The following is a 23987-nucleotide window of genomic DNA, read 5'->3' on the forward strand; positions in this document are numbered from 1 at the left end:
TTACTAACTAGATCCGGGTCCGGCCGGATCTCTGTTAGGATCCGGACTATTTTTTCAAATTAGAATCCGGCCGGAACCGGACCCGGACTTTTTTTTCAAATTAGAATCCGGCCGGAACCGGACTTTTTTTTCAACTTAGAATTCGGCCGGATCCGGATATCAGACAAAATGGCAATATCCGGCCGGACCCGGATAGTGAGTCCGGTACATCACTACAGAAAAGCGATAATTGTTTTTTTGTGATTTCACAAATAATAAACCGATGGAAAGTTGAAAAGCTTGACAGACTTTTGCGCATTTACGAACTAAGCTATTTTTTAAGGAGACTTGACAAATTGAAGCTTTAGTTTTCTAAAACAAATTTAAAAAATCCCTGTTGAAGCAAAAAAGTATTTATTAGAAGTCCTGAATAAAAAAAGATTATAACGTTAAATCAATCGATTGAAATCTATACACGAAGTATTAAATATGTTAAAAGTCTGAAAAAATATTGTTCTGTTTTATAAAAGGATCACTTATCTTTGTACTAACATAATTGGCAACAACAAAGTTCAAAACAAAAAGCTAGTTTACTTTAAATTTAATCTATTAAGTCGATACTAAAGAACAATGGTTTAAAGCGGGGTTGTTCATTAAATTTTATTTTACCACGTCTACCTTAGTCTTTCTGAAAAATTGTTGAATATAATGTAAAAAAAAATTGTTTAATTTCTTTTCCAAAAAAAAAACACTTATAGTAATCTAAAGTTCATATAATTTAATCATTTGCATACTTTGATTTATACTTAAACAGTAGACAAGTAAGTATTTTTTCTAATTTAAGTAAAAGCTTAATCAAATGTAAGTTTATACTACTAAACTATTTGACTGTGTTGATGAGGCTTTATAATTAAACTTTTTAAAACTTTAGATTAAATATTTAAAAAAAAAATATGCTTTTTTATTTCAGATTTGCTTTGATTACTTTGTTAGAAAAATTTGTTGTTTAATATATTTTTAACCATGCACAAAATTCAACCTTTTTAATTATTAAAAATTTTTTTTATAAAATTTTAAAACTTTTAGGTAATTAATTTTAGATAAAAAAGTAGCGAATTTACTCAATGTACAACTTTGCTTATTATATTTCTTACAAGTTATATATCACATTATTTGTCAAGTTCAATTAAAACTACTTTAACAACATTTACAACAAAAGCATTAATAACGCTGACCGTGTTTATAATAGTTAAAATATTTTATATTTTATATCTGTTTCAAGAAGTAGAAAACTTATCCAACAATTTATTTATTTTAAAACAAAAATCGACAAAATAGAACAAAACAAAAAGCAAAGGTATTGCAAAATTTTGTAGAACTATTATGAAATTAACATTGTACAAAAACGGTACAGTCATTTTACAGAACCATTTAAATAAAACATACAAAAAGTAGACGAAATAGATGTTGTTTGAATTTTTGTCAACAGAGTTCAGAATATAAGAATATGTGAATACTGCATAGCTTGTAGTTTAAATATTAAACACATGTTGAATAAAACAAGTTTAAATAAGTAATAAAAGTTAATCAAAAACATTAACACTATAAACAAATCAAGTATGTTCAAAATTGTATTGACTAAAAAAAATAACAAATCTATTTAACAGAAAACTTTGAAAACAAAACAAAAGTATTGAAAAAAATCAGTTTAAAACGCACACACTGGAGTCAGGCTGGCAGCCAGAATAAGCTGAAAGCCACTTTTGTTCGCTTTCCACTTTCTCAACACACACGCATCTCGCTTTGGCGCCACCTGGCGGTTGAAATAATCGCGGGTAACCGATCCAAGATCTTTCCACTCCACCACTGTGTGAAAATATATGAAAAGTTTAATGGTATTTGTAAAAATCTTTGAAAAATAAATTTAATTATTTTTTTCATAATATAAATTTATGAAATACAGAATTTAAGATATTCTGAAAGCTTGGCCATTTTATAAATAGTTAGTTTTGTGAAATTTACATTAGTGGTTTTTATCTTAAACAATTTCTTTTAAACTTACATCATTGAAGTATTCACAATTTCAAAAGTTTGAAAGTCAGTAAAATAAAACATTCAACAACTTAAGAAAGATTTTTTTTACTTATACCATGACATTTTGGAGAATTTTGAAATTTTTTTAAATTATTTACTACTTCTAATTTAAACTTACATTTAAATAAATTCAGTTTCAAACCAGAAAACAGTATGTAGAGTAATGATAGAACTTAGGTGTTTAAATAAATTAGTAAAAACAAAACGTAATTAAAGTATAATTTATAACACACCCGAATGTAAGAAACTTTAATGTTTGGTAAAAAGTAATTTCTCAACGTTAATACTTTACAAGGTTGCCAAATGTTTTCAGAAAATTTTCTCCAGGTTTTTTAAATTTCTTCGAAGTTTTTAGTATTACACGTTTTAGGGTCTATTTTTAGTTTGAAATTAAGTTTAAGGTAAATAACTGTGTTAAATAATATAACGACAATGAAAAGATATCTAAAATCTTCTTTAATTGTGTGTTTTAGCTATACGATAGATTTGTTGTGTCAAATCGAAACTTTACTACTTAACATGTAAAAGTTGTTTAATTCTATAGGTTTTTCGTCAAAATTCAAGGTTTTTTTTTTAATTTTCAAATTTCAGGTTTTTCAAGGTTTTTTAAGTCTAAATTGTCAAATTCCAGCTTTTCCAGGATTCAAGGTTTTTTGGCAACCCTGTATTTAGTGTATAGAAAATTTTAGATAGACAACAAAAAAATTCTACTCGTATATAGTTGAACTTGAAAAACCTTATTGCTCTTTAGATATTTTAGTTGGTTATAAAAATGTAACAATGTATAATATTTTAATGAATTTGCTATCATGATTTATAAAACAAAAAGAATTATTAATAAACGTTATTAAAACTATTGATTGTTATTTGCTTTTAATTAAACAAAGAAAACAAAAAACAATCAAAATTAATGTAAAATCTATTCGTACAATAACCTATGTATTATATATAGATTTTTTAATTTTTAATACTACTCCTTTGTGTAATTAACTTTATTTCACAAAAAACTATTACCAAAAATATTTTTTTGGTTTTGTTTTGTCCTTTAAAGATAAACGATTTCTTTTTTAAATTTAATTTACTTTAGTTGCTGATTGAATACAATTTTCTTACCAATTGAAAATTAATTTAAAATAAATAAACCTAAAAACTTGATAGGTTGCTAGAAATGAAAAGCAAATTAAATTTTTCTGGCTGTATTTGTAATACAAAACCGGATTTGATATCTTTGTTCTGCTTATTAAATTACATATTTTAAATGTCTTAGGTTTATAAATTTAGGGATTTTCTTTAACTGATATCATGACATTTTAGAAAATTTTAAAACATTTCTTTATAATTTCCACTTATTTCAAATTTAAGTTACTTTTAAATAAATTCAGTCCCAAACAAGAAAACAGTATGTAGAGTAATAATAGAATTTAAGAAAGTCAAAATAACATTTTTAAAAGAATATTATAAGTAATTTTTTATAGGATTTGAGCTTAATTTATTAATTAAATCACAAATATGTATACTTTGTTTTATATTAAAAATTTAAAATGTACTAACAAGATTAAAAGTTTTTTCAAGTAACTTTAATTCCAAATGTGTACTAGTGGTAAATTTTTCAAATTTTTTTCTGAATTAAAGTACATATTTGTAAATGTACTGAACAGTAAACGTTACTTAAAAGAATTTATGTTATATTATAAAGTTTGTTTATACTTCCTAAACATAAGTTTTAAAATAAATTATCAAACTAAAAATTATTGAAATTAATTATAAATTTATATTTTAAAGTAGGATAGTATCTAAACGAAAAAATCAAAAACTTTTATCTGCCAGCTTAATTTTAAACATAAATATTTACGCTGGTTACAAAAATTTAACTAAATTATTTAAATTAATAAAAACTACAATAAAGAAGAAAAACAAAAAAAAATTAACATTTTACATATTTACAAGAAATCCTTAAATAAAAATATTTACAAATATTAAGAACAATGATAGTAATTATTAACTTTTAATATTAAATTAGTTAAAAAACAGCCACTTGAAGGCATTCAAAGGGCCACAGTTTGGGCATCTATTACGTAAAGTTTATCTAGTTTAAGATTTGTTTTAGTTTCAAAAATTAAAAAAAACATATCTTTATAGAGTTTAGTCGGTTTATCTCGATTAAAGGTTTTTTAATCACAAAGTTAAAATTAAATTAATTAAAATTTAATGCTGCTTGTGAAGAAAAAATCCAATCTAAGTTGGATATTTATTTTGATCACATTAGTATGACTTCTCCATTAATTCTAACTTTAATCTTTTTGACAAGTTTTTAGCTAAAAAGTAATAAAAATTTTCTCAAAACAGTAATTGCACATAATAGCTGATGTAAAATTTATGGTAAAAACTGATTACAAGTATGAAGTATAAGTAACAATTAACGAGTAATTTAGGTAAAAAGGCTTCTTTATTTAGTGTAGCTTTTTTAAAATTAGAGGTAATTTTATATCTGCATTAGATAAAAAGTTGCTAATTATTACAAAAACTTATTGTTCTGCGATAATGAATGGAAAAGCTTATACAAGTATATCACAAAAATTGTAAGCATATGATATAGTATGAGTTTAATATAAGTTAAAGTTTTCAAATAGTCGCTGAATGAAGAAAAGTTTTTATATTATACTATAATTTTTATAGAAAAAAAATCACAACTTTTTCAAAATAAGTAAATAAAGATCACGTATACTTAAAAAATACAAATTAAACAGTTAAAGTATGGTATTATTAGCCAATCTTGAAGGTTTTTTTTTTCTCATTTATATCATAAAAACAAAGTTACTATAGAAACAGTAATATTATTGTAAAGCTGTAGTTTTTTAATTTTTATCAAATTTAAAAATTTTATAAAATAGAAACAAGTTCAACTTATTTAAACCCTTATATGATAAACTTATATAATTACCAGTTAAGATTTAGTTACTTTTTTTTGCATAAACATTAATTTGTACGCCAAAAACATTACTATGGGGATAATTCGATGCATAATGCATCAAATTTTAAAAGTTATACAGTAGTTTCTGAAATTAATTAGCATACTTTTTTATAATATAAATTATTTATTACAATATTTATTATTTTTATATCAAACTTCAATAACCGTATCTCATTATCTAAGTTTATAAAGCATATAATAATTAAAAATAATAACTTAAATGGTTTTTTCATTAAATTACTTGCCGTAGAATCTTTTTAGATTAAAAAGTAATAACAAAAAGTTTACATAGATTTATAAACTTTGCTCTAATTTGCCCATAAAGTATAGAGTACAATAAACAAACTTTTTAATAAAACATAATGTTGTTATATAATCAACCAGAATATTTATGATTTAAAAATTAAATAATGAAATATATCACTTTAGGTTAATTTTAAATATTTCTTAATCTAAATTTACAAGTTGTAAAAGATATTGAGAACTATACTTAATAAAATATTTAATATGTCACTTGTTTATAAGACATGTATAATGTTATCGAAGTACCTTTAAACATCACTTTAATATTATTATGATATATATAAGTTCATTAATATTTTATGTCATTTCAACACTTTTTGTAACTATACTTTATCTTACAAGATAAAGTTCAAAAAAAAAAAATTCCTCAAAATTATTTCATTGTATACTTATTGTACAACTATTTTTTCTTGAAGAATTTCTAGTAATCGATATTTCTAAAAGTTAAAGATGACAAAATAAAACATTATTAATTTTCATTAGAAAAGACCGGTTTATGGTTAGTTACATTATGCTTTTAAAACTATATTTGCTTTATTTAAAATAAAACAGTACTTCAAATGTATTTTATATACACACTTCATACTTTAATCATTTCACACAACAATTGTCCATAGCAATCTTATAAAAATACTTTTTCTCTGTTCCTCAAACTTAAGAAGATTAAAAAAAAAATTCATAATGTACTTAATAGATTTCGAGTAAAAAATATTTTGTGTTTACAAATCTAATTAATTTAGTTAAACTATTTTTTTTCTCAAAAAAAGTGTTAATTAAAAAAGCAGTTTATAATTTTTATATTAGTTTGACTTTTTAGAAAACCTAAGAAATTTTTTTTTTATGTATCTATTCAAAATACTTTGAAAAATATTTTAAAATGCAATTTAAAAAAAGGTATTTGTTTTGTTATCTAAGAATTTAGTATTAAGACCCTTATATTGTTCATTATTAATTTTTGTAAATAATTGTGTTTTACACAATGTTGTACAATTTTTAAGTAAACTAAATTATTTATATATAATTTTCATGTACAAACTTATTTCAGATTAATTATTTTTCTAAACTTTGAAATATTAATAAGAGAAATAACCTTTAATTTTTAAGGGCATATCGCATTAAAGAAATTATTCCTTTTTTTAGAATGAAACTTTGAATATTGTTTTGTGACATATTTAAAAAAATTAACTTTATGTTTGTATTTTTTCTATTTACATTTTACCGCTAATATGTAATAAAACATATCACATATCACATAACAAAATATCTTTTACTTTTATTATTCTAAACTTGATAAAAACATATTTAATTATACTTGATTGAAACAACTAGCCTTAAAAAAAAAAACTATGCTAAACTGTTTTTACAAGTAACAGGTGATAGCAAATACACTCTCAGATTTATTTTTCCAACAACAAAAAAAGCCAATACCTTTTTTGCGTGCACCAAACTTTGTTGCCGTTTTGTTGGGAGTTCATTGCGTTGCAGGGGGGCATCTTCAGCTTCAAACTTTCTTCCTCCTCCTTCAGCTTCCTTGCAAGCTCCATCGTGCTCCTGTATTTCAGCAGCTGTGGCGTTTCCTTTCCTTCTCCGTCGTAAAAGTGTCCAATGACTTTTCCTTCAAGTTTCAAGAATGTAAAAAGCAAATGAAACAAGCATAAGATTTTGAATAGTAGTTTTAAAAATTGACTTTTATTTTAAGCACTAATTAGTTGGCAGCCTTTTAAATGTCACGGGTTGATTTTTTTGAAAAATATTGCTTGTAGGGCCCATTGGATTTAAGATAAATGAAGTTATCAGTACAAAATTACAAACTTGCACCAAAAATGTGATGAAATAAGCAACAATAGCTATTTAAATTTGTAGATAGGTAATTAATACTTAACAAAAAAAAGTATTTAAGTATAAGTTTTGTTAGCTTTACTTTAAAGAAAACCTTTTTTTGGTAAAAAACAGGAACTTTGTTACAAAATATACAAATAAGTAGGTCGTTTTTTTACACTATAAGTAGAAGAGACACTAAACAGCATGTAACAAACTTTTTTTTTTAATTGCAAAACAATATAGATTAGTTTATCACTTGCAAAATGATAATATGAATGCATAGCCTAAAACAGGGGTCGGCAAACTGCGGCCCGCGGGCCAAATGCGGCCCTCAAAGCCAAAGTCTGCAGCCCGTGAGGTACTTTTTAGCTTAAAACATTTTTTTATTAACCATTAAAAACAAAATGTTTTGCTATAAAAACTTAAAATTAGGCTCTTAATTTAATTTTAACTTTTAACTGGTGCTATTTTACTACTTGTTTTGTAATATTTTGGTTTAGAATTTTATTTTTTTTTACTAACTACTATGATTATGTTTAAATAATTGCGGCCCTTAAAAACTTTTTTGTAAAAAGTGCGGCCCGCAAAAATTTTTTTGGATAAATTGGCAGACCCCTGGCCTAAAACTAATTCTGAAAACTTGAAATTAGGAACACAATACTTTGACCATAACAGATATGTACAAACGTCACTTTAATTCTTACTGCAATTAATAAAGCAAGTTTTGTAATTAAAAAATAGTTCTGATACAGCAAGTTTTTTAATTAGTTTACAAGCTACACTGGCTCTCAGTTTCCCTTCAAACTTTTTAGTGTTTTCCAAAACTTGTTTCCAAAACAAAAAAAAGTCACTTGTTTGCAGCAGGGTGAGCTTAATACCCCAACATTTAGAAAATTTCCTTTAATTTATAGAAAAAACTTAATACTTCAAATTGTACACTAATTTAAACAACAATATAGTTACGTCATAAATCTAAGTAAAAAATATTGAGCTTTAAATTTCAACAGTCTGTTTATAGCATTATTGATTGCAAATGTTGTGTTTATTATTCTGTTTCTATTTTTTGGCAACCAATTTAAATGTGAGTCAAGTTTTATTACTATTTTAACGTAAACAATATTTTTTTTAGTCTACATTACCAACAAAATTCTTAAAAGCGTAACATAAGAATTACATTTTTACTCAAGTTTAGTATCTTTAAGTTCTATTTTTGTTTAAAAACCATTAGTTTAATATTTTGTTTTTAATTTTGTTTTACTTCCATTTATTTTGTTCAAAAATTTTTTCAGATTTGTTTACAACAACTGTGGATCTCCTATATGCAAGTATAGGAGTGAAACATTGTTTTGTTAGTAATATTCTTTTAAATTAAATAATAGGTAAATTATAATATTGAAAAAACATATAACTATGAAGTAATTGGGAATTTCATTAGAGTTTAATTTGTTTTACTTTTTTACTATAAACATTGAATCGGTTACTGGACAAAACTTTTACATCAATAAAACCTAGCTTAGTTTGGTACAATTTGAGATAGTTATGAGTTCAAAAAAAATATTGCTGAAATACTTTTGATAAGTAAAACAGGAATAATTAATTGACTTACCAACACAAGGATAAGTTTCTTCATAAAACTTTATCCAATTTTCAACTTCAAGAAACTTTTCTGTTTCAAAATCTGAAATATTATCTATCAAGCCCTCTTCAGTAAATTTTCCAGTGACAAAAGCTTTTGTAGCATCTCTACCTGTAATCAAACATATTTTATTTAAACTTTTGTTTAAATGAAGTTATCTTAAAAGTTATCTTACATTCCATGAAAAAAGTAACAGTTTCAATCCATCACTCAGTAAAAACGTTCTCAACAGTTTTAGTAATATATTTTGTGTTCAAGTTTTTATTTGCGCTAATAAATATAAAATGTTTGTACGTACTTATCAGCTTTTAAACAAAGTTTGTTTTTTAACAAAGTTCTGATAGAAGTTTTTTCAGATAATAGTTTTAATAAAAACAAAAGAAAAATTAATATCAGTTAACTTAAAATTATGAAGTTACATATTTACAGGATATACTCTGTATAAATCTTTTACACTTTAAATTGTTACAACTTTCTTAAGCTTTTAAAAATATAATTTGGTAAGTAAAAACTAAAATCCTTAAAGAAATAACAATCTTCTGTATAAATTCTTTAAAGCAAAAGATTTTAAAAACTACCATGCTATAGAATTTAAATTCTTAGTTTAATACCAAAAGTTTTATTTAGTGAATCTGTCTCACTGGTTTAACTATGACACTTACAATTATAAGGTAATCTTTAAAAAAACCTAAATATTATTTTTAATACAAAACAAAATTGAGCTAATGAAGAATAAATAATAACCTGAAGTGAAAATTTTAATTTAAGTTATAATAAAAATAAAGTAAAAGTTTGTACACTTTAGGTTCTTCATACAAAGTTAAAAACAAGATTGCAACTCTTTGAGTCAAAAAACTAATCCTAATGACCTTTAACTGTCCTGAGTCATCCTGACTTTTTTTAAATTTAGAACTCTTTTTGTAAAATTAATAAAAATTAAGTTCTTCAATAAAACTGGTTATAAAATAATAAAATATTGCAACTAAATCTTATTCAAAATCAATAAAAAAACATCCAGTGAATTAAAAGAAATCTAAAACTAACATTTAAAAAACAAGAGTCAGCCTGAGATTTTAAACAACTTCAAAATATCCTCAGTGTCCTCTGTGTGTGGCTAGCAAAAAGTGTACTTTAGTAGAAGACTCAACAAGCTTATTCAAATTTATTATAACATACTGACTAAAAGAAATTAAAAATTATTTTAACTTTACTACTTTAACAATAAAAACTAAACCATACTACTTTCAAGGTTCGTGCGCGAAATTTTTTTCATTTAACCTGACTGAGACCAATTTAGACTGACATTTTTTCAAAGTAAGGAAAATCCCCTTTAGAAGTCATTTTAGGTATTGGGGGGTCTTGATTAGTACTATTGTAGTCTCCGACTTCAACCAGCTTTATCTCAAAAATATTTTGAGCTTTATAAATATGCAAAAAGCAACTCATAGCTTAGTTACAACTCAATAAATTATGACTAAGTTGTGAAAAAGATGATTGACTTCCTATACCCTTAAGATAACAAATTTAGTGATAAGTTTTAAAAAAAAGTTTTATCTCATCTATTACTAGTGTAAAAATTTATTATATATTACTGAACAAAATTGTTAAATCTAATTAAGCACTAAGTAAAAACATTATAACCAGAAGATTTATAATAAAACGACGTGCATAGTCGTGTTTTATTAACATTTAAAATATATTGCTTACACAAGTATTAAAATAAGTAAAAAAAACACATTATAGTATTTCGACTAATACTTAAAATTGATACATAATTATAAATCCTAAACTCTAAGTAAATACACTGTTTGATGATGTCGTATCATATTTAAAAAGCTTACACTTAAGTTAAAAAAAACCTTTAATATTTTATTCTTGTAGAGAAAAATAAATTGTACCTAAAATTTGTACTCCCACTAAAAATAGTACTAATATCTTAAAGCTAAGTTTTAGTGTTGTGAATATCTCTAATAACTTTAAACAAACAGTATAATATATGAATAAACTGCTAAGAGTTTTAATCTAAAAAGTATTTTATATAAAGACTTAAAATTATAAATTAAAACAGTTCACCCAACTAAGCTCTGAAAAACATAGCTGATGTAAACAAATTCAAACAAACAGCTAAGTTGTTGAACTAAACTAATGTTTAAACTGTTTTTTATGAATTTTTATAATTATGACGTATATAATCTACTCAAAACAAAATAATGAAGATTCTTAAAATTTTTTTTAGAGATTCAACAAAAGGTTATAAGCATTAATTTTTACAAATACTGACTTATTTTGTCTTTAATAACTAAATTTTTATTTAGAAATAAATTATAAATTCACATCTCAATTTGATCTTAAAAAGATTTTTCAGTTTTTTTAATCAAAATTTCCAATCATTTGAACTGAGAAAAACTGAGATTCCCAAATCTTTAAATAAAAAAACTGATTTAGCCTGACGTTTTTCAACTTTTTTCAAAAAAACTGATTTAGCCTGACGCTCACGAACCCTGTACTTTATAAAAACATTGTCAATAAAAATGGCCTGCTTGCTGTCTAAATCGGCAGTATGTTGCCTGATTCAGACATTCAAATCAAAATCTAAACAAACAACACCACACAATATAAATTATAGATTATTAGTTTCAATACATTTATATAAAGTTGCAAATGAAATCCGTAAAGTTTTTAAAAACTTCCTACAATAGTACAAGATAAACTCATAACTGATTAAAAATTATCCTAGATATTGCTTTATTCAATTTTTTACTTTGTAAAAATTAAAAAAAAACACGTATATGATTGTAATGCTAAAGTTTTTTTCATGTCATGAAGTTTAAAGAACTAAAATACACATTTCCCTTATTATAATTATTACCTGCAAAAAAATGATAACTACCATCAGGTCCGTAGTGTTTACTTCCTTTGCTGACGTCATAAACTTTTCCAAAAAACCCCAACATACACCCCCTTGCTCTCAGGGAGTCCCCTAAAGTAATGCCACAGATGTTCCTTGGTGAATAATGCTTGTTCTGTTTGAGCTGAAATAATAGAAAATTAAAACAAACTACTAAACCTAATTGATGACATAACAATATTGTAATTAAGAGTTTATATCTTTTTAATTTTATTTAAGTAAAGTATGTTAATGAAAAACACAGATGGTAAGTAGTGATGGAATGCATCTTTTATATGCTCTTCCACTGTTTAAAAGTTTAAATGTAGAGTGTCACAAAATCAGTCAAAGAGAACACAAGTATCTCAGGCAACATTATCATTATTATTGGATAGAGTTATTGATAAGAACTAGAGCTTTTATTGAGATATTGCTAAAAGTTATTTTAGACCTTTTTTAGAACTGCAGGTTAATTATTTTTGTATGTTTATTATTAAAGTATTAATAGTTTATATTGAACAATAATTTACTGTTTTGGAGTTCTTTATTTGTTTTATAGCTCTTATTATTTAATATTAAATTTAACTATTAAGGGCATAGGGGGGTAAACACCTTTTTTGAAATTTGATCTTATTTATATAGTTTTTTACTAAATCACAAAACGCTTTTTACAGATTTAAAATATTCAAAATAATTTTAGAGATATAGCCGGTCAATGTCGGAGGCAACAATAGGTTCCTTATTAAACTAAAATGTCAAAAATAGACTATTTCATTAAAAATCTATCTTCTTCTACATTTTTTAGATACTACTTCAAAACTTTAGGAAATGTTCCTTGATATATATTTAGAAAATTCTGTCGGAAGAAATTTAAAAATATATATATATATAAAATAAACAAAAAAACATTTTTTTTTGTTTTTTGTTTAAAATTATTTAATTTTTTAAATTTTTATGGTATATTTTTAGACTTTACAACATTTATTGCATTTACAAGAGCTGATTTGCAAAATATCAAAGTATCTCTAACTATAGTTATAGTAAAAAAAAATAAGTTTAAACTTTTCTCTCTGGAAAAAAAAAATATTTTATAGCTTAAAGAATCAAGTTTCATCAATTGTGCTACTATATAAGCCTTTGAAAACAGAAAAGTGATCATTTCAAACGAAAAACTTATTGGTTTCATTTCATTTAAAAAATACTGAAAAATTAAAATAGTAACATTAAATCACAGAAGTGGGGATATACTGAGGTTCAAACCCTATAGTTAATGTTATAAAACAACTATAGAGTACATAAACAATCCAACTATTAGAACAAAATTAACCCAACATCAGATGTTGCATATCAACTAAAAGTTAACAGAAAATGTTAAAGCATTAATTTAAAAATAAAATACTATATAATGCAGTCTACTTAATTTTCACTGTTAAATCACCAACAAATGTTTTAAAATGTGCTTACATGAAGTATTTTTTATTGTTGTTAACTTTAAAGTAGTAGGCTTCACATTCAATACACTTACAACTAAATGTTACTTAATTTTAGAAACATATACTTTTTAAAAAAACTTACTTGTTAGTGGTCTTCCATAACTATTAATAAGAGATTTTACTATTGGAAAGTAAAAAAAGTCTTTAAATACAGGTTGTCATAATAATATACACCTAATGCAATCAATACTATAGAAAAGGTCAATAAGCCTTGAGTAGAGTACATAGTTGTGATCAATAAAGCATTTCAAATATATTTTGATATCTGTTTTTGAAAAACATGCTTTAAAAAAATTCAACAAAAATAAAACTCCCTAATCTAAACTGTTTTTAAATTTAAAACCACTATGAAAATTTAACCTTATAAAGTGTAAATGCATAAGTAGTTTGTTTTGAGCAAAAATTAAAACCACCAAACCATTTTACCTTTTTTTAATTTTGAACTTTTAAAAAAATACGTTTTTTCAAAAAGATATAACATACTATATAATATATATATTTTTTTTAAACTATCTAAATGGAAGGCTCTTTACCACACCTGGTATTAAGCAGTGTGTTAAAATTTAAAAAAATCTCGGCAGTAAAATTTAACTTTAAAAGAAAATCAATCTAATGCATTTGTTCCTACTAATATCCAACTATTCCTGCTAAAATTTACATCTGGTTACTTTTTAATCTTTTTGTTTAATTTGCAGATCTTACTATTGCAATTTTAAGTAAAAACCTGTGTTAAATACTACTCCATTATATGTTCTAATATACATTTTTATTGAAAGACAAAAAAGTGGTCATAAAATTGGTCCTAGGACCTGGTGTGTTGCACGAAAAAACCTTTAGGTTATGAAGTCGTGCACTTCTTGAATACCTTAAAACGTTTTTGTTTTTATATTTTATTTGTCAAAAATTAAACTTTTAAAAGCTTTAATTTGTTTAAAAATACAACCAACTTTTATTTACCAATCATAGTTAGTCAAACTTCAACACTTTTTTATAAAAATCTTTATAATAGTTTTTATTTTCTGTAGACTTACTAGAAAGGATTTTCTATTGTTTTAGAATACTATACTAATTTAAACAAAAATTATCTTCAACAGTATATTATATTAAATAGTTTGTCAGAAAGACTAAGTCGGACGAAGTTAGATAAATTGGCATCAATGTAATTAAACTGCTGTTTTAACATGCTGTTTCATTGTTTTCTAGTAATGTAGTGTTAGTCAACCAGAACAATTCCTGATTAAATAAATATTAATTGCATGTAGTTTACCATATATGGAAGTGCAATGATGCGTAAAATAGCTAAGTAGACAACAAAACAGAAGGTGATAAGGATTAGAATTAAAACCTTCCAGTAGTAAGCTAGTGTAGTTATGTTGTTTCAATTATTGAATTTTTGTTGTTTTCATAGTTTAATTACAAACTTTATTTTAACAATGTTTAATCTAATATATGTTTTTTGACTTAAAGTTTGACAATTCTTATTTTAATGTACACAATCACATTCTTAAAATAATTTCCACTTTGACTTAGTTTATGTGTTAAAGTTTTTTTTAATCTATTTTTAAGTAAATTATAAAGCATAGTTCTCTATTCTATCTTTTGTGCATGGTTCTTTATAAAATAATATAATTACTTATTTGTTTTGCCTGGATAGTATAAAGTAGCCTTAACTACAATTTAATTTAGTTAAGCTTAAAGTAAGGTTAGTGGTGTGGTGTAATAACCATACAACTTGTATTAGTATCCAATATATTTATAAAGTTTTATCAAAGTAGCAGTCTTTTTTGTTGTTTCAAAGTTTTAATGTATTGGATATTTCTTAAACTTCATGCCAGTTTTAAAGTTTTTCCTTAAGTTTATACTTTTATCTAGATTCAAAGTATTTTTGTTTTATTTTCGATGGTTTTTCAGTATTTAAGCTTGATTAATAGTGTTTTGTTCATCTTTAGAAACTTACAACTTAAATTTAAATTAGTGTTTCTAGTTTGTTTTAAAAAAATTAAAGCTTTGAAAAAGTATGCTAAATGAACTAAATGAAAATATAACTTTTGAAAGCTTATTTTAAGAGAAAACTCTGAGTTACAGTAGTGTAAGTAGATGTACAAATGTTATGCACTATTTTTAAACCATATTCTACCACTATGCTTCAAGTTACATACTTTTAATAATTTAAACTACACACGGTTGCCACTTTACTTGGAAACCTTGGAAAACCTGAAATTTGACAATTAAAGCAAAAAAAACCTAAAATTTGAGAATTTTTGAAAAAAAAATGGAAAACCTGGACTTTTAATAATTTCAACATGTTCAGTAGTAAATTTCGATTAAAAAACATATTAAAGTAGCTTTACCGTATCTTTCCAGTGCTTTTATACTATTTAATACAGTTTCTTACCTTTAACTTAACTCTTAACTATAAATAGACCCAAAAATGTGTACTTTTAAAAACCTTGAAAAATTAGGAGAAAACAATTGGCAACCCTGACTACACTTATTTACTTGCAAAAGTGTAATTTTTTTTGGACAAATGTTATTTACTTTTTACACATAGCAAACGTAAATTGGGTTACAATTAATCATATTTTTGCACGCCTTTAACAATTACATTTTCTTTTATAAACTTTGTTTTATTTGTCTTTTTCTTATTTTTTATGAATACTGACCATGTTATTTCACATCAACAAAATAGTGAAACTTCAACAATCTCTTAAAATGGTATCCAACTTAAAATAATATGTGTTGTTTTATGCTAATAAGGTAAATATTCTAAGATGTTATAATACTATTTATGAACTTTAAACTTTTCATGGTCATGTTCAAAATTTTCTTATTAAAACATTATAAAACAATGTGTTTAGTAAAGTTCTTATCTTCTAGATCTAGTTTATAGTTAGTTACCTATAATTTTTTATTGTTAATAAACTTCTAATTTGTTTTTTTATAGAGTTTTAAGACAAAAGCTAATATCTTGTAATACTTTAAACAAACATAAAAACATGAATAACTTAAAAAAACTTAGTTAAATTTTTAGTTTTATAAATAAAAAAATATTTTCTTTCATCTTATTATTATTATTAATCTAAAAAACATTGAAGTCATGTAGTTACATTAAATGTTGGCCAGACTTCAATGGTTTTTAGGTGTATTTATTTAAACCAGGATTTTCTAAACTTATTTTAATACTTAGTCTCTTTTTAATATCAAAAAATAATTTCTCCTCCTTATTTCAAACCTAAAAATATCTAGAATCTTCCATCAACTATACCTCAGATCTTTTTTTTAATATTTACAGGGTTGACAAAAACCTGAAAAACCTTGAACTTGACAATTTAGGCTAAAAACACTCGAACAACCTGGAATTTTAATCAATTATTCATGTTGAGTAGTAAAATTTTGATTTGAACAAAACATATACCATATAAATTAAAATGTTTTATCATTAAAAAATTACATTATTAAAAAACACATTTGAAGTAGCTTTAGAGTATCTTTTGAATATTGTTATATTATTTAACACAGTTTTTTACCTTCAACTTTAATTTAATCTATAAATAGACCTAAAAACGTGTGCTTTTAAAATCTGAAGAAAATTTTTAAAACTTGGAGAAAGTTTGCCAAAAACAAATGGGAACCCAGTGTTTATTACAATATTAAATTAGTTGTTGCTGCTTTACATGTTATTGTCCCCTTAATGCCCGAAGTTTTAAAGTAACTCTCTTTTGCCTCTATTCTAGTTATTGCCCTTCTTTTGTTCTTTAGAAAAATTTTATTTATACTGATGAGCTAGCTCATTGCGGGAAATACTGTTTCTGAAATTAGTTGTTCAAAAAATAATACTGAGTATTGCTAAATCATTTTTTTGTATACTTTTTTTTTAAGTAAAATTAATTTTATGATTAGTTACTTTTATAATTAACATAGTTACTAAATGCTGTAACATAATATTTGTTACCTTTTTTTAACTGGTTTTTAACAGGCTAAAATAAAAAAGACACTGTTCATAAATAATTTAAAAGCCAAGACCCGCCCCTGGTCAGAGGCAAAGAAACAAAAAGTTTATAAAAATTGTTACAAATGTTTTTCGTTTCTATCAGTTGACATTTAGCTATGGTAACTTTAAAATCTTGAAACTTTAACATTTTTGAATTTTTTATTTTGGTGAATTATAACAGTTTGTAACTATTTATTTACAATACAAAAAATGTCAAACTAACTTTTATCGGTACTCTATTATTTTTTCTTAATGAAACGTATTACTTAACAGTTAAAATTAAAATAATCAAATCAAGGCCGTAATGTAAAAATTAATAAAACTTTTTTTACTACAAATATTTACTGGCTTCATTAGTTTTTTACACTTTTTAGATTTTAAGCTTCCGTTTGTTATTTAGGGCAGGGTTTTCCAAAAAAAATTTCAAATGGCCCCCTTCAACGATATTACCTAAACTACCATTAAATACACCTACGACCTTTTTTTGCTCTTCACCATCAACTCCAGAATATCTAGTGCAAGCTTCAAATTATGACCTCATGGCTACCCTATGACTCCTTAACTACTCACATCCCTCCCCTCTTTGCTGCTCGTGGTCCTCTGAACATATTTCATGGCCCTAAGGTTTGCACTTTGTTGTTTTTAGAGTATATAACATAAAAAATAAATAAATATGTTACACATGAAATAATTACAACAAAACTTTTTATTTTGTTTATATGTATATAAATAAATAAATATATATATATATATATATATATATATATATATAATAAGGTTAATATTCAAACTTGAACACCTTCTACTGAGCCCACTTGAAGGACTTTTAAATAATTTATTGAAATGACGATTAAAACATACTGGAACATATGTTTCATAAAGACAAAAAAGATTGTCTTTAACTTCAGCCAGTTCAAATTTAAAATAAAAAGCACTTTGGTAAACAAAGATGCATAAGTTTACCAAAAAACAAAAGCAATATGACGTAAAAATTGAACATTGTACATTACAAATATTCAGTACAAAAATCGATCTACCATCTAACTAATCATGTAGTCCTCCAGGGCCTGTGGTAGGAACTACCTTTAGTTGGGGGAAGTCCCCTTTTTTGTGCTAAACGCTTAGCGCGTTCAGCTCTTAAGATTTTTACTGAATTTACCTTACTCATTAGGTTTAACTTAGTACTTAATAAGTATGTAATAAACTTAATATAAATAGTTTCTTTAATGAAGTGAGTTTATTGAATATGTGATATTAGTATGATAACTAAAAAGTAGAATGACAAAACAAAATGAATTTATCAGTAGAATAAAACTGCGAATATAAACACAACAAGTAAACACCAAATTCTACAAACTAAAATGTCTTAATAATGTTCTTAAGTGTCTGAATGACACAATCTTAAAAACAAAATATGTCTTACTTATAATACTACTAATGTTACAGAGTCTTAATAAATGTCGTGCTTTATGCACAACGATGGCTAAACTAAGCACAATATAATACAATAGTGCAAAAATACATCAAGATCTTATAAAATGAAAATAATAAAATAGTTCTTAAAATCAATTCGTGTGCCTCTCGCACGGTCTTATGGCTTAACTGAGCACATTACAATATAGTTATACAAATTAACATTAAGTTCTTGTAAAATGACAATCATAACAAAGTTCTTAAATTCAATCAGTGTCTTAAGTTCTTAAAATTAGTGTGTTTTTTGCACGATCTTATGGCTAACTGAGCCAAAAACAAAAACAATGAACAACATATCGAGCTTCGCGTAGTGCGCAAGCCAAGGCTAATGAGCAATTTCTTATCGTTATCTTGAAATAAGTATACAATTTCGGCTGAATATAGCGCCAACTGGCGGAAAAGTATAAAACAACGAAATCGAGAATCGAATTCGTTACAATCAAACAACTAAAAATTAACAAATACAACAGTTAATTGACTCTTAAAATACAACAAATTTTGAAGTATTTTATAGTCAATTAACTGTTGTTTTCGTTAATTTTTAGTTGTTTGATTAGTTAGATGGTAGATCGATTTTTGTACTGAATATTTTTAATGTACAATGTTCAATTCTTACGTCATATTGTTTTTGTTTTTTGTAAACTTTTGCATCTTTGTTTACCAAAGTGCTTTTTATTTAAATTTAGACTGGCTGAAGATTAAAGACAATCTTTTTTGTCTTTATGAAACATATGTACCAGTATTTCTAAAAACATCATTTCAATAAATTATGTATATATATATATTTACTTTTTTAGTTAAATAACTTGAAAGACTAGTAAACTATAAAATTTTATCAAGTTAAATAATTCAGGTTAAGTAAAAACAATTAATAAAGATGGTAAAAAAGTTGAAAACAACAAATTTGAAGAAGCAACAAAATGTTCTGAAGGTGAAAATTTTGTGATTTTATCCAAAGAAAACTCTGCAAAAAATGTTGGGTTCAAGTCTTTTTCAAAATTTAAATCAACAATTAAAGCAGGTATATAGATTAAATGTCATTTAATGTAGATTTAACTAAACTAATAGCTAATGAAAAATATAAATTAAACCTTTTAAATCATATAAACTTAACCATATTTCTTAATTAAAAATTTGAAAAGTTTTAGAAGAAGATTAAACTATAATACAAAAGCTTTTTTACTAAAAAAAATGTACTCTTTTGAAGATTTGTAAGTATAGCTTTTAATCATGTTTAATTAGTTATTTGTATGTTTTTAATAATTGTATCCAAGTTAAACTTAAAAAATATATAAAACAAGTTCTAACATTTTAAACTTAAACACATAGTTGACAATTTTTAGTGAATGTTGATCAAGATGATTTGGACCGCTGCTCAATTCTGAAGTTAAGCAAAATTCTACTAACAGAAGATTTCCAAAGTTATCTGAGAAAAGGAGTAAACTTTCGCACTGTGCTTGTTTTGCTCCAACTAACTAAAATTTTCCACTTACCCACCCTCCCCAAGGAACTTTTAAGTAGTGTTGATCGTTTATTCGCGATTGTCGCTGGTACCAGCAGCTTCTTGGAGCTGGACTTTGCGCTCTTATCAAAAATTCTCCAAAGCTCTCAACTGAATGTCACGTCGGAGGTGGAGGTGTTCAACGCGGTAGTTTGCTGGCTGAACCACGACGTCGAGTCACGTGGCAAGCACGCGAAAGATCTTTTGCTCAAAGTCCGCCTTCCTTTGCTTTCACAACACGCTTTGGAGCACCTTTTGAAAAACCCTCGCCGATTTCGCAAGATAGTGAATGCATCGCAATATTGGAAGGGGAGATAGAAAGGAAGAAGGGTTTATCACGAAACGAGTCAAGAATTGGCTGCACGAGCAGGTACTGTGATAAAAATATGTTTAATTTTATGATTTGCGGAGGCTTTAAAGAATCATCAACAAAAGTTTGCGGAAAAGTGAGTGAAATCTCAGGAAATGACTTAAATTCTTTCAAAACTCTCCCATCAATGGTAACAGAGAGAGGCGGACCATTGGCAGTGTGCTCAAAAGGAGATGTTTACGTATTCGGCGGTCAAAATGAAAACAGAAAGTGATAAAATCCGTGGAAAAATATTCAATAGCAACAAACGTATGGAGCATTGTAGCTGAAATGAGTGTTGACAACAATTGTTTCTGTGGTTGCGCTTTTACAGATAAAATATTTATTGTAGGAGCTGAAGGAGATTCTTTCTCACATTTCGACACCAAAGATACCAAATGGACACAAGTTGCTAGAATTAACGAAGCCAGAGATATGGCTGCTTGTACAGTGTTTGAAGAAAGTATTTTTTTGTGCGGTGGGGTTACCAGAGATGACGGATTGTTATTAGATACCGTAGAATCTTACGACGTTTTTTCTGATGAGTGGACTCAAATGCCCAATATGAACGAAGGTAACTATTGTCACAGTTTAGTTGCAGTTAAAAGCAAGCTGTTCGTGATTGGAACTTTAGACTGTGAGGTTTATGACAGCACTTGTAGGAGATTCACTTTTCTTAAATCACATTCTAGGAGAGAATACAGTTTTTGCACAGCGATGGCGATTGGCAATAAAATTTATGCTTTTGCTACCTCTAAAAACTATGTATTTTGCTATGATACCATTACAGATGAGTGGACAGATAAACTATACGACTTACCAGAGCTTTGTTTAGAAACAATTAATGTAAAAGTGCCTGTTTGTTTTGATTTATTATTTTTAAAAATTTGAAACGTTAAAGGGTTAAAAGATTTCGTTTATTGATTGCTTTAACTATCGTGAATAACCACAATATTTTTTTATGTAAACATTTTACACTAATTAAGTATTTGACTAGTTCAGTTGTTCGTCATTTTATTTGTGCTTGATATTTAAAACTTTTCTTTTTGGGCAACTTTTAAATTTGTTAATCTGAAAAATAAAAGAAGGAAATATGCTACTAATTGTAACACAAATAGTATTTTTTTAGAAATTTAACATATTTTTTTCATTACTTTAAGTTTGAGACTAAATTTAAATAAAGTTGTATCCTAAGACTGACAATAGTAAAATATACTTTTTTACTATACTATGAAATGTTAGTTTATTGATAGTTTTTAGCTTGATACTGCATTTAAGGGTAGGTGTCAGAAAAGCACAGCGTCACTTTAGCACGGAGTAGCACTTTAGCACGGGGTGACACTTTAGCACGGAGTGGGACTTTAGGACGTAGTGTCACTTAAGCACGGGGTGACACTTTAGCACGGAGTATCACTTTAGCACGGAGTGACACTTTGGCACGGCGTCACTTTAGCACATTTTTGCACGTAATAATTCTGAATCTTTTAAAATGTTTATTTAAATAATGTTTAATATTCTAAAATATTTAACTTAACAAACAAATAATTGTGATACTGATAATTAGTTCTAATATTAAAAAAAATATCATCTTAAAAGAATTGTAAATAAAGTTTTTACTATTTAAAACGAAATAAGAAAGTTTTTAGTCTTTATATATTCTATTTTTTATTTAAAACTTACGCTTAAAATTTAGCCTTATTAAAATTAGTTAAAGCATTTAAAAAAAGTTTTAATAGTCCTAGAGCTTGTAATTATTTCTAGAGTGTCCTAGCTTTATTAAAATAGTTTTATGTCTAAAACTTTAAAGTAAAAGGAACAAAATATTTTATCTAAAATTAAATAGTAAAACAAGTTTTTAAGTTTTCTTTTGTTTTAGTTTTAACTAAAGCTTAAATTTGTAACTCATTTAAATCTTTTTAACTATTAGTTTACATGTTGCATAGTTCGTTTTTAGATGTTTAAACAATACAGTACCTAATGTGATGTAAGCAAAGAAAAAAAAAGCAAAATAAATTCTGTGCTAAAATGTGACTCCGTGCTAAAGTGTCATTCTGTGCTAAAGTGTCACCCGTGCTTTTCTGACCCGTTCCCGCATTTATACTGCAAAGTTTTTTTAAAGATAGTTTTAGAAATTATCTGCTTGTTCCGAAAGGCTTTGAAAAAAGAAACACACCTTAACACTATAAAAGCCATACACCGCGAAAGAAGGGCGTATTCGTTGGGCACTGATTCATGTTCTTGAACTCGTGTATTTTTGGGTAGAGCGTTTTTCGACTTTACGTTTATAAGCTGACATTAATGACTTTTGTTCAGCGAGTTTCTTGTTTTTTTTTTCTAGCGTTCTTTTCTAATACCGCAGATTGTTTATATTGCAAAATAAACTGTGAGTGCTAATTCGCATTTGTTTTTTATCTAAACTTAAACCTACTTAATTCAATAAGTTTATTTCTATTACTTATTTAGTAAGCAAGATTATAGTTAGGCTTTATAAAGTTGGCTTAAGTGTAAATTATTTAATTTAACTCTATCAGCGGTAATAATCCCTAATATTGACTATGAGCACTAGCAGCAATAAATTAAAGCCTTTATCAGCCTGCAACCTTTTAAAGTCAGTTACCAAACACTTCGTACGTATGCAGACGGTTGAAAAAGCTTTGGATGCCGGTAAATAGAGTGAAACATTTAATCCTTATCTGACTGACATATCTGCCGACACAGAGTGGTGTCCGACGAACAAAATATGCTAGTATTAAGTTTATGTTAAATTTAGATCTTTAAAAGATTAGTATAAGTTAAATGCATTTGTAAGAACATTGAACTTGTTTTCTAATAAGTTAACTTGTCAAAAAAATAGTACATGAAACGATGACTTTGAAAAATTGTATTTCAAGTCAGTATTTTTTTTTTATTTTGCTACTTACATGTTGGCTGTACTTTAACAAAAAAAAAACTATCAATCTCATACGCAATAAAATAAAAACCCTTATTAATTCAAACTTAGAAATACACTGTTACACATAGTTTTTATTGTTTTAAGCCTTGAAACGTCTTTTATTGTAACTAATTCTCAAATCATTTATTTTTCCTTTTATTTGATTAAAGAAACTTTACCTCATTTACTTATTTCTACAAGTTTCAAGGTTTTAGATAAAGTAGTTTTAGAATGGTTTTCTAAAATACTCTTACTACTAGATGTGTATTTTATAAACAGTTTATTTCCTTTTAGACCCAAAGGATTAATAATTTACTTTTATGAACTAATGTAAGTTTTGTTTTTCACCAAAAGTCTTCAATCGTAAAATAAAAAAAAAATATTTTTAAACTATCTGCGCTTAACAATAACTTTTATTGGGTCTTATTTAAACTTGGTATAGTTTTAGTGTTGTTTTAAAAAATAGACACACACTTAGTGGTTTTATTATCTTTACGAATAGTATTTTTATTGACATTTTTAATAAAAAGTGTTTAGCCTGATAACAGACGACAACA

General features: G+C 25.7%; 2 protein-coding genes across 2 annotated transcripts; one reads left to right on the forward strand and one right to left on the reverse strand.

Moving 5' to 3' along the window:
- Positions 1 to 1509: 1509 nt before the first annotated feature.
- Positions 1510 to 18343, reverse strand: LOC145848477 (neuferricin-like). The gene is given in 6 exon segments (XM_082953921.1): positions 1510 to 1845; positions 6776 to 6962; positions 8775 to 8915; positions 11674 to 11755; positions 11757 to 11836; positions 18259 to 18343. Coding segments are annotated over 6 exon segments (738 nt in total). The 3' UTR covers positions 1510 to 1682.
- A 2446-nt stretch (positions 18344 to 20789) lies between these two features.
- Positions 20790 to 23170, forward strand: LOC145848475 (kelch-like protein 23). The gene is made up of 2 exons (XM_082953919.1): positions 20790 to 21140; positions 23138 to 23170. The coding sequence occupies exons 1-2, from the start codon at positions 20790 to 20792 to the stop codon at positions 23168 to 23170; spliced, it is 384 nt and encodes a 127-aa protein (XP_082810045.1).
- Positions 23171 to 23987: the final 817 nt, after the last annotated feature.

Source organism: Thalia democratica, unplaced genomic scaffold, assembly GCF_965202585.1.
Source record: "Thalia democratica unplaced genomic scaffold, ktThaDemo2.hap1.1 HAP1_SCAFFOLD_1457, whole genome shotgun sequence".
NCBI classification, from domain to species: Eukaryota; Metazoa; Chordata; class Thaliacea; order Salpida; family Salpidae; genus Thalia; species Thalia democratica.

Coding starts and splice junctions, on each gene's coding strand:
- LOC145848475 (XM_082953919.1), top strand. CDS start 20,790: ATGAGTGTTGACAACAATTGTTTCTGTGGTTGCGCTTTTACAGATAAA. Junction 21,141..23,137: donor TTGGAACTTTAGACTGTGAG/GTTTATGACAGC, acceptor GTACGTATGCAG/ACGGTTGAAAAAGCTTTGGA.